The sequence below is a fragment of the Pinus tabuliformis genome, chromosome 4_2 (assembly GCF_031772625.1).
Source record: "Pinus tabuliformis cultivar Carrire ecotype Pingquan chromosome 4_2, CPIR1, whole genome shotgun sequence".
Lineage (NCBI taxonomy): Eukaryota > Viridiplantae > Streptophyta > Pinopsida > Pinales > Pinaceae > Pinus > Pinus tabuliformis.
The window spans coordinates 821,776,778-821,796,093 of record NC_142304.1 but is presented as its reverse complement, the minus strand read 5'-3'; the positions used below and the strand labels follow the sequence as shown (position 1 = coordinate 821,796,093).

The 19,316-nt window shown below is 38.4% G+C and overlaps 1 protein-coding gene across 2 annotated transcripts in view; it reads right to left on the bottom strand.

Moving 5' to 3' along the window:
- The window catches only part of ARP8 (actin-related protein 8), a 417,643-nt gene that overhangs the window by 292,899 nt on the left and 105,428 nt on the right, over positions 1–19,316 (bottom strand). For both annotated transcript variants that reach the window (XM_089424245.1, XM_089424244.1), the window contains exon 3: positions 9,623–9,693. In XM_089424245.1, coding sequence (XP_089280371.1) covers positions 9,623–9,693 — 71 coding nt within the window. The remainder of the gene's footprint in view (positions 1–9,622; positions 9,694–19,316) is intronic.

Here is a 19,316-nt window from a genome sequence, read left to right as displayed (position 1 = left end):
CAGATGGGTGGACAAATATTAGAAACCAACATTTGATAAATGTTCTTGGTGTTTCTTCTAGTGGTGCAGTATTTATTGCATGTCATGACTCCTCCTCCATCAGTGCAACTGCACAAAACATTGCAGATCTCCTATTGAAATCAATCAAAGATGTTGGTCCGAATAATGTGGTTCAAGTGATCACAGATAATGCAGCAAATTGTAAGGCAGCAGGAAAAATTATTGAGCGTACTCATCCACACATCTTTTGGTTTGGGTGTCTGGTTCACACATTGAACCTTTTGATGCATGATATTGTGAAACACAAAGATTGTGGGTGGATTGCTGAGGTTTACAGGAAAGGGAAGAAACTCATTAAATTCATCACAGGGCATACAAGGGTAAACTACTTCTATGGCACTTACTCCAAGTTGCAATTGCTTAAAATTGCAAAGACAAGATTTGCTAGTTATTACCTCACCTTTAGGCGGCTAGTGAGGGTGAGACAAGCTTTAACTAATCTGGTGTGTGCTGAAACATGGGATGAAATTAACACTGACACAGATGGTGCTAATGTAGTCAAGGACACTGTTCTTGACAGTTACTTTTGGTCACAGGTTAAATATGTTTTGCAATTCACCAAACCAATTTATTACATGATCAAGTTTGCAGATTCAGATCGACCAGTAATTGGGGAGGTGTATGAGCAAATGGATAGCATGTTGGGGCAGATTAAAGACATTGTTGAGCCTAGAGATACCACCTTGTACAATTATATTCGTGTAGAGGTGCAAAACCGATGGGAAATGCTAAATATTCCATTGCATGCATTAGCATATGTTTTGACACCTAAATACTATCATCCATCATGGCTTTCAAAACCAGCACCTGGGGGGGGAAGCAGGAAAAAACCACACCAAGATAGAGAGGTTCACGAAAAATATATGGCTGCATTGAGTAGATTAATCCCTGATAATGAGGAGGCTGCATTGGTACGGAGACAGGTGAGCAACTATACGCTCAACACTGGTCCATTTGGGAGCATGCATGCAATTCAAGATCGAGAGCATTTTTCTGCTCTTGAGTGGTGGAACATGCATGGAGGGGCTACTCCACTTCTACAGAGTTTGGCATTGTGGGTGCTATCACAGGTGGTAAACACTTCTTCTGCAGAGAGGTGTTGGAGCTCTTATTCTTTCATCCACAGTGTTAAAAGGAACAGGTTGAGTTTAGACCGGGCAGAGAGCTTGGTTTATGTTCATTACAACTTGCGATTGTTGTCCCATTACTGTGAAGATGCAAAGTCTAATAAAGACTTGTTGACTTGGGACAAGAATCCAGAGGAGCCCAATTTGGAGGATGGAGTGTTGCGACTAGAGCAATTAGAGGATGCTCTTATCCAGGTATGTCCATTGTGGTATGAATTTTCCAATTTTCCCTTATAAAGCATTTCTCTAATTCATGTTTTTAATTTTTTTGTTAACTAGTGTTTTTTTTTTTTTGCATGAATTTTTTGAGCGATTCTAGGATGATGATGACCGTGTTGATATGCCACCACCCCCACCCCCATCTGGTCCCTTGGTTCCTAGGTTCCATGGTTCAACACCAACAGCAGGGGGTTCTTCTTCATCAGTTCCAGTGCCACGACTTACACAGGGACCATCTTCTTCATTGCCACCACGTGGAGGCCCGCCATCACGTTCTATTCGTGGTGGAAGGAGGAGAGATTAGTAGATATATTCACAATCTACTTCTTTTTGTCATAGATTACTCATTAGACTTGTAGACTTGTGAATTTGAATTTTGAACCTTTTTGGCTTGGCGGTGACCAAGTGACATATTTTGTAAACATTATTATTTGAATTTTGGACATGACAAATGTTGACAGTTGCTCACTTGCTAGATAAATCATAATATGCTCTATGTTTTATGTTTTATAATATGCTTAAATGTTTTATGTTTTATAATATGCTTAAAAATTTGATGTATGTTTGTAATAGCTAGAATATAGATGATTGTTGTACATACTAGTAACTACAATGGAATCATGGATGCCATATCTATCTTGATTTATGCAAAAATATGCATGTTTTCATGTCTTCTACAATTAATTTGGTATTTGGGATGTTTGTTTTGAGTATAAATGCAAAAAAATATAAAAAATATATATATATATAGCAGACGCTTCCGCGGACGCTTCGCTTCCTAGATTTTTGGAAAATGACGCTTCCGCTTCGCTCCCGCTTCGTGCAACATTGGATGTGTCCCTACCATTCGAACACTCCTTCGCATAATGGCCGAACTTATTACAAACAAGGCGTCTGCCTTTCCTTCTACCCTTATATCTGAACTTCCCATTGAAGTGATCTTTAGGTAGGCCATCAGAAGTTTCCGCTGCACCATTCTGATAACATTCTCTGCTTCGACTTCACCCTTGGTGAATTTGAAGAGGGATGAGGAATCCATTGATCCTTTTGTCCTTTCCCAACTATCTTCGGTGATTGCTCTTTCACCCTTGCTTGGGCTTTGTCTTCACCTCAGCTCAAATACCATGTTAATTTTAAGTATGTTCTATGCTTAGAGCAGTTTGTTTCAATTTTCATAGTTAGCTCACTATATTTTCCAGATTAGCAATTACATCAACATTAAAGTAAATTGCAGATAGAACATAAACATAGATCGCAGAAGACAAGCCAAGACAAGAGGACACATGATGTGGCGCTAGCCAGGGACAAACCCCAAGGTGGGGAAACCCTTGATCAATTGTTCTTATATGTTCTTCATTAGTTCAACAAAGAGAGATAGAGAGAGAGAGAGATAGTACATATACAACAGAAGTCAACACTTTGACTTATCTAAATAAGAGTATAGATCATCTCTAAGAAGATAGTACATGAGGTAGCTGAACTTAGTTGAAGACATGTTGATTCAACTGATTCTCCGAGGTGACTCCATCACCATGCTGCACCTATCATTGTGTTGCACCTCATCATCATGCTGTACCCATCATGACTATGCTGCATGATCCAAAATTGGATCCTGGATAAACCTCTCAGTTCAAAAGACTTCATGTAAGAGGTGAAAGGTGACAAATGGCACACATCCTTTGTAAATAAGAGGAAAATGAAAGTCGCAAGCTGCTCTTAGAAATAGTCTCATGGCAGGGAAAACTATCATAAAATGAAGCTGCCCTTATTCAAAAGAAAAAGAGGCAAAATCCCTTGCTAAATGGGTCTAAAAACCCTCTAAGTCTTCCAAATCTCCCTAAAAGGAAAGACCACCGAAAAAGGAGAAGTTATGGAGAAGGCGAATACACTATCGGGCCTTAAAAACCTGAATAAAACCTTAAAAACAAGGCAATCGGAGGCCTAAACAATGGTTGCACAGGGACCGTCGGATCTGGCCGATCAACGGTCCAGATCCGATCGACAATCGCAATCGGCAAAGGCAGTCGGGGGACAGTCAGAGGCATAGCGTGATGGACTGGGCTGATGCGATACCGCAATCGCCAATATCAGCAGATCACAATCAGCGAACACAATGGAGCAGCCACATATGTTATAGATATATATATATATATATATATATGCGATGGTGCGATCGCCGATATCGGCGGATCGCAATCGGAGCTGTACAACGGAGCGGAGCGATATATATATCTATCTATATCTATATACATATATATACGTGCGCGCAATGCGATATGCCGATCGCCGATGATCGAATCGGTATCGGCGATAACCCGACCCGATAACAATCATAAGCAATGTTTGATGTATTTTCAAATCCAGGAATTTGGATTTTCCTTTGTATTTCCCGATTAATGGATTTTTTTGGCCATTGGCCATGCCGCCGAAGCGATTGCAATGAACGCATTACAGCCATCGGATCGGCAAAGGGAAGCAACGGTCAAGATCTGATCGCTGATTAGCAATCGGGAAGCTCAAGGGCTGCGGGCCATGGAACCGATGGTATGCCAATGGGTCAATACGCCGAGATGCGATAGCGCCGATCGGAGCGATCGAAGATCGGAGATCGGATCGGAGCAAAGCCAAAAGGGAGCATTGGGCCTTTAGATCGTACAATGTTGCAATTTGCGACGGATGTGCGGACCCAATAATGCTGTAAACCATATTGTATGGATCTTGAGATCCGCCAAATGCTATTTTTCAATGTATTTTCGTAGTTTCTCTTATCAAACGAAATGCGAAGGGTGAAGGCCAACTGCGATATGCAATAGCGATTCCCAAGCAGACCCGATAAGGATATAAAGCATAGTTGTGGATATTCCAAGTCCGGATGGACAGTGCTTTGCGGACCTTCCCGTGTATAACAACGTTTTTCTGTGTAAACACAGAGCGACCGTTTCAGGTGGATTCAAAGCGTCGGTGGCTTCCTTCCGTTGTGGAATAGGTGGCATTCATCCCCGAGAGCGTTTAGCAATGATTGCTAATGCTCAAAGAAGGGATTCGAGCAGACTGTGGCGGGAAGACAGAAAGCCCGAGAGGGATAATGAACAGGCAGCGCGATTTGGCTTTAAAAGCCATGAATGTCAAAGACACAGGGCTGCTGAGTTATTGTTTGTGGCCAAGTTGCTGTTTGTTGCTGAATGTTAAAAGTAATAGCAACAGAGAAGTGAAAAGCAGCTGAGGGAGCCTTTGGGGCCACTTGAAGTTCAAGTGAAAAGCCAGAGAGCGTGAAGGTTGCAAAAGGTAGAAAGAAGCCAGAGCCGAAGGGCCAAGAGCCAAGAGCCAAAGCCAGAGAGCCAAGAGCCAGAACCAGAGCCAAAGAGCCAGAGTCAGAGCCAAGCCAAGAGCTAGAAAGGAAGAGCCAAGAGCAAAAAGCCAGAGCTTCAAGAGCCAAGGGATAAAAAAAGGTGTCTGAACCCACTGTTTATGTGTAGAACAGCACGAGTTGAGCCAAAGACTTGTAAAAGACTTACACCATAATCCCAGAGAGCCAAGTCAAATTGATAAGAGCTCACGGATATGTAGCCCAAGAGTTGTGGGTGAACTCCAAATTAATTTGCTGTCTTATGTGTCTATTGTTACTGTTGCTCTATTTATTGTTGTATGCATTAATATATCAGTTTAAGCACATTCACATATCAGCATGAATAGCAGATCTTAAAGTAAATAATCAGCTGAAACAAATACAAGCATACACCCATATTTTCAAGCATTTCTTATTTCCACATTGGTTAATCAATAAGACTTGGGAATATTCAAGCTTTGGAAGTGGGAACAGTTCTTGTAAGTTAGATAAGAAGCCTAAGAGCACCATTTTCAGATCACTGCATCTCATCATGCTTCACTAATCATCACTATGTCCATCACTATACCGTTGCACTATGTTGAGCTCTTCATTGCACTAAGCTGCACCCAAATGCATGCTGCAATACCTCATCATCCTACTACTGCAATACCTCATCATCATGCTGCTGTGTGCATTTTGTTGTTGCTATATGCCCATCATTACCATGTTGTCCCATTGTTGCACCAATGTCCAGCAACATTGATCTACACCATGTTGCACCATCACTACTACTATGTGCACTATGTTGCACTGTACACCATGCTATGCATTGTTGCTCCTATGTGCACTATGATGCACTGTACAACATGTACCTCCCATTCTTGTACCAATGTTGCACCATGTACCATTGATGTCCCATGTGTCATTGTTGTCCCATGTACCATTATTGCACCATGTACCATTGTTGGTAACTCTTTTGGTGCAGATTTTGTAGTGAAAACAAGTAGGAGAAATAAATCCTTCTTGCCAAAGGCAACTCCAACACTTGGCTTCAACAATCTAATCCAAAACCGGTCAAATCTTTGATCCAACACACGACACGGTTGCTGCTCCAAGTCTGTTGTACTATTGTCCCTGGTTAGGGCATGTGCATGCTGCAACAACCCTTAAATACCCACGCAAACAGTCTCCCTTTTTGCTGCAGCCTAGGCAAGGAAGGTTCCTCCTTACGTGAGTTGTTGTTCTGGGCTTTTGTAGCCCCTAACACTTCCACACAGCCCTGTTTTGGAGTGGCTAGGCTTATGGACTACCACAGACCTCCACTGCCTCCTACAGCCCACTCAAAACAACGTTCCTTACCTCTTTTCTGCCCTCAGCCAGACCCGCATTGCCTTGGGCCTCTAGCAAGGTACTCGTCCTACCTTCCATCCCTTGGTCACCCTGAAACAGGGCCTAAAACAACACTCTTTCTCCCACAGAGGACTGCCTCTATTTGTTGCGGCTAATGTGTGTGTTGCACAAATGGATTAGGGTTGTCTTCTTCACAAATATCACTGTGTCCTAGATCTAGGTGCGTAGAGCTGCTAGGGCATCATCTAGGGTTGCGTTTAGGCATCCTCTAGGACAGCATTTATCCCTTAGAGATTCTTCTTTCCACTAAAACCCAAAACAAGTGGAGAAGAAGAAATCTCAAGAGAGTTGTGTGTGTAAATGACTTGCAAAGTACTTGTATTTAAACCAAAATGTGGAGCACAAGTGCGGGCAGTTTAGTTGTTGGCCAACCTTGAAGAATTGTCCCATAACACAAATAAATTCATATCTCCATGAATACTTATCAAAATTGGATGATCTTTAGATCAATCCTACACCTCTCGATTAGAGGAGTCCAAGAAAAATATCAACTGCCATAAATAAGATGACCCATGTGGAGTTTGGCCCTAGTTGCCAATTTTAACACTCAGGAAATAATATTTGCATACTCAGAGAAAGGGTTTTGCATGGCATAAATTTCCATGGCTCAGAGAAAGGGTTTCGCATGGCACAGAGTTTCGTGACTCAAAGTCTATTCTTCGCATCAGTATGGTCTTCGCTTATTGTCTTCCTCGTATGGCACAAATATCCCTGTTATGACATGTTTGTGCTCACTCTATGACTTGCATTATTATTCTCTATTACGCACTATGATATTCCAATTTGTTAGCACCAGTTGTATCGTTTGAATGGTTTATCGTTAGCATCACAGTTGTACAGATCATATGGCATCACAGCTACATATGTCACCTATCTAACTCTATCACAGTTACGTATATGGTGCCTCAAGTCAGTTGTATGGTCAACATATTACAATCACGGTAGATGTATGACTCTGATTGACATCAAAACTGATTGTAATGCACTCAATGTGATTTATGACCCTGTTATAGATCAGCTTTATGCTCATGAAATTTCGAGGTTATGGTCTCACTGTACATACAAGGATAAGACATCTTATGTATTGTAGCATAATGGTTCTCTTCGCATGTATGGCATCATCTATGGCTTCATTATTGTATATAGATATATGCAATCAGTTGTATGTGTTGGCACCACTGTTCAGCAAATGTCTTCCTTAGCATAACAAGTGTACAGTATGACATTGTAATATATACAGCATTGCAATGGTATCAACATGCATAGCATCACAAATTCTCAGTTGTTTGCATAGTCTCATTCACAGTGTTTAGTCTCGCTTCAGTGGACATATAGTCTTTCTCTTGGCTTCTCTATGGCATAGTTGACCTCTATATAGTGGCATGGCAGTTCAGTGATTGGGCATCACAGTGTTATGATATCACAATAGTATGGCAACACAGTAGTATGTATGATTAGCATGTTTTGGTATCACCATTATATGTAGCATAGTTCTTCTCTAATGTATCTCAGAGTAGTTATGGTATAATGAATCTACTCGTACTTTCTTCAATAAACACTAAAGACTAAACTCATTCTAACTGCACTTGTAACTACCACCTCGTCCTGTAATCACCCTAAAGAAGACTCCACGTAACTGAAGCTCCAACTCGATGCATGCAATCTAGAAGATCATTCCAGTAAACTAGAAATAAACTCATCATAACTGAAGTTTATCTCACGAGCTCATACTCATGGTAGATAAAGACAAATCAAGGTCTTCACTGGCTAAGGCACAAACCAGAAGACCTTCACTCGCTACATTTTCAACAAGACATGTCTCTTATGTTGGAAAATCAAGGATATTATAGTAGGGTTTGATTCTCCTTTCTTGATAATTACTTGTGAGTGTGTTTGCTTCTTTTATTTCTTTAATATCTTATCTTTCACCAAGCAATTATACATATATGAAGATCAAAAAACAAGCGACACAAGATATAGGCACATGTCAGGGCAAAACCCCCCTCGAAGGTAAAACCCAATCAAGATAATTCTTCCTTTCAATAGTATTCTTTGAGACTCATTACCCTAGACCAAGACCAGACTTTCCCTCCACACCATGTCAGCATCCAAGATCTTCGACCCCTTCCAGCGACTTCGACTAGGCAGCAGCTTACAGCGACATGCAGCTTCCGGCAACAATGAAATCTTAGGAGACTTCAATCTCCCAACCCAGACCATGAAACAAAGAGAGAGGCACCAAAAACTCGATTTTCTTCTTCTCTAGAGACTCCCCCAAACTCACACTTCTTTCGTCCTCCCGGCAACAGACTTTGCACTTCTCCATCTCTTCTTGAGATATCGAACTTCCTTGAGAGTGAGTGCTCCAAATGACTTCGACCTCCTTCAATATATAGGCTTCTAGTGGGACGAATGGGGATCCTTAGGCCAACTTGATCTTCCTTAGGCCGACATGATGTGGAGGACACATAATTCATATTTGACTTGATACAAAATCTTTTTACATGATTTGAAAGCCCAAGAAAGGTCTCTTCAAATATACAATGACTCTATAAACTCAATATTAATGCTAGGAGTCCACAATGGGGACTTTGACTAATATAATGATGACCCAAGCATGAAACCCATGCTTTAATAAGTCATTGTTACAACTTACAATAATAAAAATTATTTTCTTTATTCTTTTGACAAGTACATTACATAATGACTCAAGTACATTATTGAAGACCGAACATAGTTACATTTTCTAACATCTTAGGCAGTATATAAAATAGTCTTCTTGACTGCTTACAATTAATATCTTAGAAAATTATCATATTATTGAATATAATTTATGTTCTTTGGACAATACATTCATAGGCTCTTGTCCCTATTCTTTATGGATGCTTCATTAATGAAGCATATCACCCTTTGGGTTATCTAGTATGACTAGTCAACACATTTTTATTACTTTTGTATTTTGTGTTGCATATTAAAATTTATTAATAATCAATAGACTAGTATTTGTCTTTAACAAAATTCTGAATGGGAATGGTTTATGTTTCAAGAAAAATGGTACAATATGATCATTGATTGCACTTAAGACTTAGTAATTTGTGTAATTAATAATTTCAATGTTTAGGATTTTACACATTAATTCCCTCTTGTACTTGTCATATTATTTTTCCCCGGACGCCTAGAAATTAATGGGAACTTTCTAGCCATCCCCAAACTTCATCCCTGCATTCCCTCTTTCCCCTAACATCAAAACTCAACACATAAAAGTCCAAGACACTTGTATAAAAATTGTTTAATTTAAAACTCTTCTTCATAAGGACATATGTCACAAAATTACAAGAATATAAGCATTAATAATTCAAATAAGTTTATATACTTACAATCTCTCACATGTGATACCCAGTCTTTCAAAATATAGAAAGTGTTTTTGAGGACACACTTAACAGCTAGAATAATGATTAGCAAAGAATAGAAAACATACTAGAAAAGTGGATGACCTTCCAGATGGTCTTGAATCTTTGCTCCACCCATACTTGCAATACCCCGATCCACCTATAACATCAACATTAGTTGTTAGATTGCAAACTAGCAACTAAGATATTCCAAACACTTCCTATTAGCATTGATAAAATAAAAGGGAAAAATATTCTAACCACAAAATAACAAAAAAATCACCTGTGTTTACTTATAGAGTTCACAAAGTAGCAAAATGTAGATTATGTATTTATCATTCCCAAGGACAAAAGAGGTCTTGGACTGATTGATGTGGCAAATCCAAGGAGAATTTTGGCAACCAAATCAGTGGTTCAAAGTTTGGAGGAGTCTTCTCAATGGCAAGTTTGTCAAAACATAGGTTACACATTGTTCAACAAATTGACAAGATTCGAGGAACATTTGGGTTAATGTAATATCATTTTGATGCCCCCCATTATCTTCTATTAGCAAAGAGTGATCCCCAAGGTGCAACTATTTTAGAGGCACTCTCACAAGGAAGTTGTGATGTTGATTGCATGACCCACTTGCTCATATTTTCCAAACTCACAACTCTCTTAGTTTCTCGTTATGATATGTGATTGTGCTAACTCAACTATGGTATATCAGAGCTCATTCCTCACTCCTCAAATGACAAATACACTTATGGATGGTACATTATGGTTTCAATATTCACTATTTGTTGTTCCATGCATCAGGCAATGACAAGGATGCCACATCATCATAGTTGCCACATGCACCACTCGGGGATGGCTCCCTTGCCTAGTTGGATGTCTTACTCACACGCATGCATGATTATTCCCTCTAGGATCACGAGCTTTGATACTAGGGTGCTCCTCTAGTTAACTCCATAAGATGAAGAGGAGGTCATCGCAAAGTGTAACAACCTCCCAACAAGCATGATTGCATGCCACATATGCGAGGCATCAAGGCAAGGTGGCATGTGTGCCTTTTTAATGGTTGGTGCTTCAAACAATCATGGCATTTTCGCTATAACTATTTTTCTGGGAGGTTTCAGACATTGAAACTTGGAGAATATTGAGGGGAAGTGTCTAGCAACATTTGGTTCAAATCTCAAATCTTGGTTTGCTATATTTTCGAAGATATGCTCCAAGGAAGTTAGGGTTACTAAATGCTCCTGAAATCAGTCTCAAATAGGTAAATTTGATATTTTCAATATAACTTTTTTCTATAAGGTTTCAGAACATGAAAATTAGACTACATTTAATCAAAATCTCGGTGAACATCTAGTTCATATTTCAAATCTTGGTTCACTATAATTTCAGATATTGATCTAAGGAATTTTGAGTTCCCGAAATTAGTTTCTAACGGATGATTTTGGCATTTTTGCAATAACTTTTTCGTTGGAGAGTTTCAAACAATGAAACTTGGACCATATTAAGCAGAAATCTTGGGGAACATCTAGTTCAATTTTCAAATTTTGGTTCGCTATACTTTCAGAGTTGTACCTTGTAGAAGTTAGGGTTTGTGAACAATCCTGAAATAAATTTTAAATAAGTCAAGTCGGTATTTTTGCTATATCTTCTTTTTTGCAATTTTTCATACTATGAAATATTCAGGAATTTCAAGAGACATACAAAACCACGTCAAGTACAAATTTCTTAATTATATTTGAAAAATTGGACACATGGCACACTATACAAGTTTTGTTCATGGGAAGAGGCCAAAAATTAACAAGTTTTAGGAAAATACCATAACATTCACATGCCACATCAAATTTTTTTCACACTTGTGGAACTGCAGAGAAGACATATCAGAGTGTTACAAACCAAAGTTTCAGATCCATAAGAACTCAAATCTCACAGATATATCGAGAAAAACTTTGACCATTTAGATATTTTCCAAATTAAGATACGTAACTTACAAATGACCTGATTGTTGATTAGAAGACCTCATTCTTTTCTTTTCTTTTGTGACTAGCGTTGTGATAAAGAGGAGTATTATTATTATTTTCCAACATACCTCCAAAGAAAGCTACTACACCAATTAAATCTACTGAAGGCTCATCCTTGACTCATGAACAAAGAGAAGACTTCGAATTTAGGTTATCTCAATTAAAAAAGTTAATGACACAGATGGTAGTATGTTGAAAAATGTAGATTTCTCAATTTCTCAAGAAAAACTTAAAAGAGAAATGGAAAAGAGGATGAACGAAAATAGGGAAGGAATAGAAAAGAAGATGAATGAAAATAAGGAAGAAATGCACAAATCCATAAGGGAAAAAATAAAAGAATTACAAAACATTTTATTAAGAGAGCTCCCTAAAAGGGACGTATAAATCTAAAGAAATCATGAACATTGTTAGGATATTCCAACACATAGGAAATAGTTAAGTATAATTTGGTCTAGTGTAGAGTTAGGTAAAGTGTGTTTCTTTACTATGTACTTTTGTAACTTACAATCCGACGATCACGATATGTTCTAGACATTAAGTGATCTGACGGTTCATTCTCTCCTCGGTATTACCAACACTTTATCTGTGGCTTAACACCCGATTGGTCCATGATCTCTATTTAAAGAGCATGGAGGGTCATTTGTAGGGTGACCATTCATGAGAGAAGCTTATGTAAATTTTCTTTCTTTTATTAATAAATTGCCTGAAGTGGCCGCGTTGCCTCAGGTCGTGCACTTTTTCCCTCTTTGAGGGTTTTAACCATGTCAAGAATACTGGTGTATTGATCTGTGATCTATTTGTGAGCGGTGTCCTTTGGTGTTCTATCTGAGGAACTTACCGTGTAAATTCTACATGGTATCAAAGCTATTTGAGGGTCGCATCCGTTGGTGACCCAAATCTAAAGCCGGTACAACTGCATCCGATTGTCGTTTCCTAGATCTACTATTTTTTACTGCTTTCGGGCTGATATGACTGCTCTACTGTGTTAGGAGCATCTGTTCCAGTGAGGAACCCCTTTCGTTTCACGCGAAAAGGTTTTCGGTAGCCCTAGCTACGTCATTTTTAAGATCTGGAGTTATACAGTCTTTATTTGCAGTTTTACTTATTCATCTCTCTGTTTATTTCGGTTTATTTAGCTCTCTATTTTTTATTATCAGACCTTTCATTTCTAAGTATGCTCTTTGCCCCGCGACTTTGTGCGATCTCGGCAAATCAGAAACAAAAAGAAAGGATTTTTCTCATGTGTATGTTATTTTCCGCCGCGCCTTAGTTTGATCTCAGAAAATCAGAAACATTGAGGAAAATATTTAGTTTCAGGCGAAAACTAACTTCAAGCCATAAGGTTTGGTTTTTTTGTATGTCTGTGTTGGGTTCTTTTTGTTTTGTGGGCAAAAAGAGCTTTTTCAAGTAAGCACACACCCCAAAGCTTCAATGACTAAAAAAAGAAACCCTTCCTCTTTTCCAAAAATTACTAACCTTTAAACTAGCTCACTTGGTCCAAAGTTACTTTATGAGAATAGAGATCTTAGGTTCAAGTCTTTCTTTTTGTTGAGTTACTTTTTCAAAAAGCACATGTAACTTATGTTTTAAAGGTACTTTATGTAAAAATGTTATTACCCATTATAAAAAGTGAGTCGCTTATAATTATAAAGTCTCTTTATCTTTTATTTAAGTTACAATTTACTGAGTAGCTCATAAAGAAGCATTGTAAAAGTGACTTTCACTTATTTATAAAAGTGGGTCACATAAAATCATTTTTAAAGTGAACTAATTAGATTATGTTTGGAAGGGGGGTTTTTTTAATTATAACATTATCATTCACTTCCGCACATTCACGCACTTTGTCAGCATCTGGAACAACTTTTCTTCAAAAAGCCATAACTTCTTCGTCTGGAAGCCGTTTTCAAAGCCGTTTTTTTTTATTGGCCTAATTTTTCGAGATCTTTCCATTGGAACACTTAGTTTCAGCATCTACAGCTTTAGATTCTATTCAAATGGAAAGTCCATGCCAAGTTATTCTTGACAGAACCAACTACTTCCAATGGTGGCCCTCCATTGTGGATTTACTTAGAACTAAAGGTCTTTACAGAATAGCCTCAGACCAAGAAACTAAAACTAAAGATGAAGATAAGGCAGCCAAATGGGAAAATAGGCAAGATCAAGCACGTGGGTTAATAGGGATGTCTATTTCTCCAGACCTTAAATTCCATATCGCAGAACTTGATACCCCTAATGAAGCAATGAAACATCTCACTAAAGTTTTTGGAATTAAAAATGAAATTAGAGCCCATCAACTCGAAAATGAGTTGCTTACGTTGGACCCCAATAATTTTTCTTCCATTGAAAATTTTTTGTCCAAGTTCAAGACCCTTAGACTTCTCTTGGAAGGTGTTAAGGTTAAGAAAAAGATGATAGCCTTATCTATTCCATTCTTACTAAGTTGGGACCAATCTACTCTGTGTTTGTTTCCACCTTCCATTCTACTAGAGAAGCCTTCATTTCTCAAAGACAAGACTACAAGTCCCCCTCTTTTGATGCCTTTTGTGATTCTTTAATAAGAAAACAAGAAAAACTCTTACATCTTGGTCTTCTTAATCTTGGAAACTCTTCTAAGAAAGCCTTAGCCGCCCAGCAACAACCAAATTCAAAGAATCCTAAGAAGCAGTGTCCTAAAAAGAATGGTCCTAAACCAAACAAGGGTCCTAAGCAATTTCAGTCTCAAAATGAAAAATCAATTCAACAAAATGATAAGGCAAATAAAAACAAAGGGAAGAAGATTGATAGACATTGCAACTTTTGTAATCGAGATGGCCACTTAGAATCCAAATGCTTTAAAAAGATGGAAGCCTTAGAAGCAGCAATGAAGAAGCATAACATCCATTTGGAGCATTCTTCAACTTCAACTTCATCTTCAGGAATAGAATTTTCTGCATGTGGTTGTCAAGCATCTCGGTCTGGTTATGCACTAAATGTATCTTCTTCTTTTCATTCTCATGAGTGGCTCATTGATTTTGGAGCTTTTTATCACATGGCCAAAAACAAAGCCATGTTTTCTTCTTTAAATGATTGTAACACCAAAAATATATGTGTTGGTGAAGATAGATCTCTTAGTGTTGTAGGGACTGAAACTATTCATCTAGACAATGGTCAATTTAATGATGTATTATGTGTTCCAACCTTATCCTGCAACCTTCTATCTGTATATCAGATAACTCATTCAAGTGAAGGTAAAATCGTTGAATTTTCACCTCATGATGTTGTAATTAAGGACCTAAGAGATCCTTGACATATTTTAGCTAATGGCATTATTGATCATTCTACAAGGTTGTATAAGTTTAACAACTTTGGGTCATCAACTCTTCCCTCAATATTTGTTGCTCATAATGATGAAGTGAGCAAACTTTGGCATGAGTGATTTGGTCACTTAAACTATCGCTCCCTTCAAAATCTATGTAAAGAAAATATGGTGACAAGTCTTCCTATGGTATCTTGCAAAGATGGTGTTTGTTCCGGATGTGTAGCCAGAAAACATCATCGTGATAGTTTTGAAAAACGTGCCTCTTGGCACGCCTCAGCCCCTTTACAGCTTGTGCATAGTGATTTATGTGGTCCACTTCCAGTTGTTTCATTCTCTGGCTACAAGTATTTCTTAACTTTCATTGATGATTTCTCCAAACGCACTTGGGTATACTTCTTAAAACTCAAGAGTGAAGTATTTAACATGTTCTTGGCCTTTAAGGCCTTTGTTGAGAAACAATCTGGACATCAAATTTTTAAACTAAGATCTGATAATGGTGGAGAATATGTTAACAACAAATTCATCAACTTTTGCACTGAGCATGGAATTCAAATGCAACATACAGTTTCATATACTCTGCAACAAAATAGTGGAGCTGAAAGGAAGAATCGCACCTTAAAGGAAATGGTTAACTGTATGCTTCAATCTAAAGGACTTAGTCTTAATTTTTGGGCAAAAGCAATTAACTGTGCAAATTACATATTAAATCGCACTCCTACTAAGGTTTTAAAGAATATCACTCCAAAAGAAGCATGGAGCTCAATTAAACCAGATGTCAATCACTTTCGTGTTTTTGGAAGTGAAGCATAGGCCCATATTCCAGATGAGAAACGTAAAGCCTTAGAACCTAAGAGTGAAAAATGTATTTTTGTCGGATATTCTGAAGATGTCAAAGGATATAGACTTATTCCACTTAAGTCCAAAAATGTTATCATTAGAAGAGATGTAAAGTTTACTGAAAATATATCGGCCTACGAGCCTAGTTCGGCGGTTGTGCCACCTCTCTCTATCCCTTCTACTTCTGAAAACATTTCTTCTTCAGATGATGACAGCGAGGATGACAATCCTCGCCCACCTTCTCAAGATCCTCCTTCAACTCCTCAGCTTCCAAAATGGGTTCGTGCTACTCAGGATGTAGCAAGTGCTCTTGCAAGTGATCCTACAGATCAGCGACGTACACGTTCTCAGTTCGATAGAGCCTCTTCTTTACTGGCTCAAGCTTCAGTGAATCATGATCCTGACACATTTGCAGAAGCTTTAGGCCATCCAGATTGGGACGCAGCTATGAATGAAGAATATTGTTCATTATTTAATATTGCCAAATGATACATGGGATCTTATTCCTCTTCCAAAGGGACGAAAACTTGTTAGATGCAAATGGGTTTACAGAACCAAGTTTGGACGAGATGGAGAAGTTGATAAACATAAAGCTCATCTTGTTGCTAATGGTTTTTCACTAATTGAACTATACTGAAACCTTCTCCCCTGTTGCCAAATGAACTCTATCCACCTTGTTCTTTCCCTTGCTGCCTCTTTCAAATGGGAAGTCCATCAGATGGATGTTAAATCTGCCTTCTTGCATGGGGACTTGCATGAAGAAATCTATATGGAACAACCTCCTGGCTTTATACAAACAAACTCCAGCCTTGTATGCCGACTTAAGAAATCCCTTTATGGTCTCAAGCAAGCCCCTCGGGCTTGGTATGCCAAAATGGATAGCTTTCTTTTAGATACTAGCCTTTCTAGGTGTCATTCTAACAATACTGTCTACATCAAAAAAGTGCGCAAGTCTCTTATCATTCTTTTTCTTTATGTTGATGATCTTATCCTTACTGGTAGTGATCCCAACCTTATAAACCATGTTAAGTCTAGCCTTAAAAAGCAGTTTGAAATGACGGACTTAGGACACTTAAATTATTTTCTTGGTCTTCAAGTCTTGCAATCCAAGGAAGGTATTTCCCTTTCCCAGTCCAAGTATGCCTATGATCTTCTACGCCACTTTCACATGGAAGACTGTAAGCCAGCCCCTTCTCCCTTTCAATCTGGAGCCAAGCTTTCAATCACTTGTACTTCCCCTAAAGTTGATGCTACCTTATACCGTCAACTTGTAGGAAAACTTTTATATCTGACCCATACCCGTCCTGACCTTTCCTTTGTTGTTGACCTTATTGCTCGGTTTATGCAAAACCCACATGAAAGTCATTGGAAAGTAGCTAAAAGAATACTTCGTTATGTTCGAGGTACAATTCAATTTGGGATTCATTACAGTGCAAAAGCATCTCCTCTATTGGTTGGTTTCATTGATTCTGATTGGGCTGGTGACCCTGTCTAGTGTAGGTTATGTGTTCACTCTTGGTTCTGGACCTATTACATGGGCTTGTAAGAAACAAAGTGCCATTTCTCTTTCTTCAGCAGAAGCAAAGTATCGTGGCGCCGTAGAAGCTAGTAAGGAAGCCCTGTGGCTTTGTCAGATCCTGTCAAAGTTTAGCTTTCAGCAGCAGCATCCGACTACACTTTGGTGTGATAATCAAGGTGTCATTCAACTATGCAAAGATCCAGTCCAACATCAGCGCAGCAAACACATTGAACTGCACATGCACTTCATCATAAATCTCATTCATGACCATGTTCTTGAAGTGCAATATTGTTCAACCAATGATCAAGTTGCAGACATCTTTACAAAGGCTCTCACAGAGGCACAGTTTACTAAACTTCGATTTATGGTTGGAGTTCAGGAAGTTGTCACTAAGGAGGGATAGGCTCTAATGCCTCCTTCCTTCTCCTATTTTGTCATATTTGTACATCCTTCAATCATATCCCAAGTTGTTCTTAAGGGGGGATGTTAGGATATTCCAACACATAGGAAATTGTTAAGTATAACTTGGTCTAGTGTAGAGTTAGGTAAAGTGTGTTTCTTTACTATGTACTTTTGTAACTTACAATCCAACAGTCACGATATGTTCTAGACATTAATTGATCCAACGGTTCATTCTCTCCTCGGCATTATCGACATTCGATCCGTGGCTTAACACCCGATTGGTCCACGATCTCTATTTAAAGAGCATGGAGGGTCATTTGTAGGGTGATCGTTCATTAGAGAAGCTTGTGTAAATTTTCTTTTTTTTATTAATAAATTGCCTGAAGTGGCCGCGTTGGCTCAGGCCGTGGACTGTTTCCCTCTGAGGGTTTTAACCACGCCAAGAATATTGGTGTATTGATCTATGATCTATTTGTGAGCAGTGTCCTTTGGTGTTCTATCTGAGGAACTTACCCTGTAAATTCCTACAAACATAAGGAGAAGCATGGTGTTGAGAATCAATCTCATATGGGGATATGCTATAACAATTGGAAGGCATAAGTATTGAATCATAGAACTATAATCATGAACTTTCAATCTAAGATTCACATCATCATGGCTTCAAGATAGCACCAAGGAACTACTATATTCTGAAAATCGATATGAGGAAGTTTGATGATAATGAACCTATAACATGGATATTTCAGATGGAGCAATACTTTGATCTACACCAAGTGGCATCCTTACCAAAGGTAAATATTGCATCCATGTTTTTAGAACAAGACTGACAAGTATGGTATCGATGACTTTGTGAAAGGAAAAATGATTTCATTATATCTTTGTCCATTTTTATAAAGAAATTGATAGCACATTATGGGGATATTAAAATCAATACATTCTTCATTCAACTGGTAAATCTTTGACGAAAAGTTCCAGTGATAGAACACAATTAAAAATTCCAATAGTTGAGTCTCCGAGTAAAAAACAATTCAAAGGATAATTTGTTAGACCTATTTATGGGAACTTTAAAGGAAAGCATTCAACATGAAGTGTGTCTCTTTGAACATAAATATCTAAAGTATGCTTTCAATCTGGAAAAGAAAATTGAAAATAAAAATATGGCCACCAGAAAATCAATCACTAATAATTCTAGCAAAGATCATGTTCCCTCTCCTTAACTGACAAGGTTGACTCCTCAGCAAATGGATGAAAGAAGAGAAAAGGGACTATGTTTCAACTGTGACAGCAAGTATAATGAGGGGCATAAATGCGGTGAGAAGAAATTATTCTACATAGACTCTAAAAAAGAAGAATATCAAAAATTGGAATCATCACAAGATCTAGAGCTAAAAGAGACTACTCCAACAATATCTTGTCATGCATTGGCTAGCATCAATACTCCACAAACCCTTAAGATAGAAGGATATAAAAAAGAAAAAGGTAACAGTGTTGATTGATTCGGGCAGTACCCATAACTTCATCAATTACAAATTAGCAAAACTTCTCAATTGTTTCATATATCCAACACCAGAGTTTCAAGTAATGATTGCAGATGGAGGCACCATAAATTGTTCAGGGAAGTGTCATAGTATTAAGCTCAATATGGGGGATTATTTGTTGGACAGTCCCGTGATTGCAATACAAATGGGTGGTGTTGATATTGTCAGGAACAA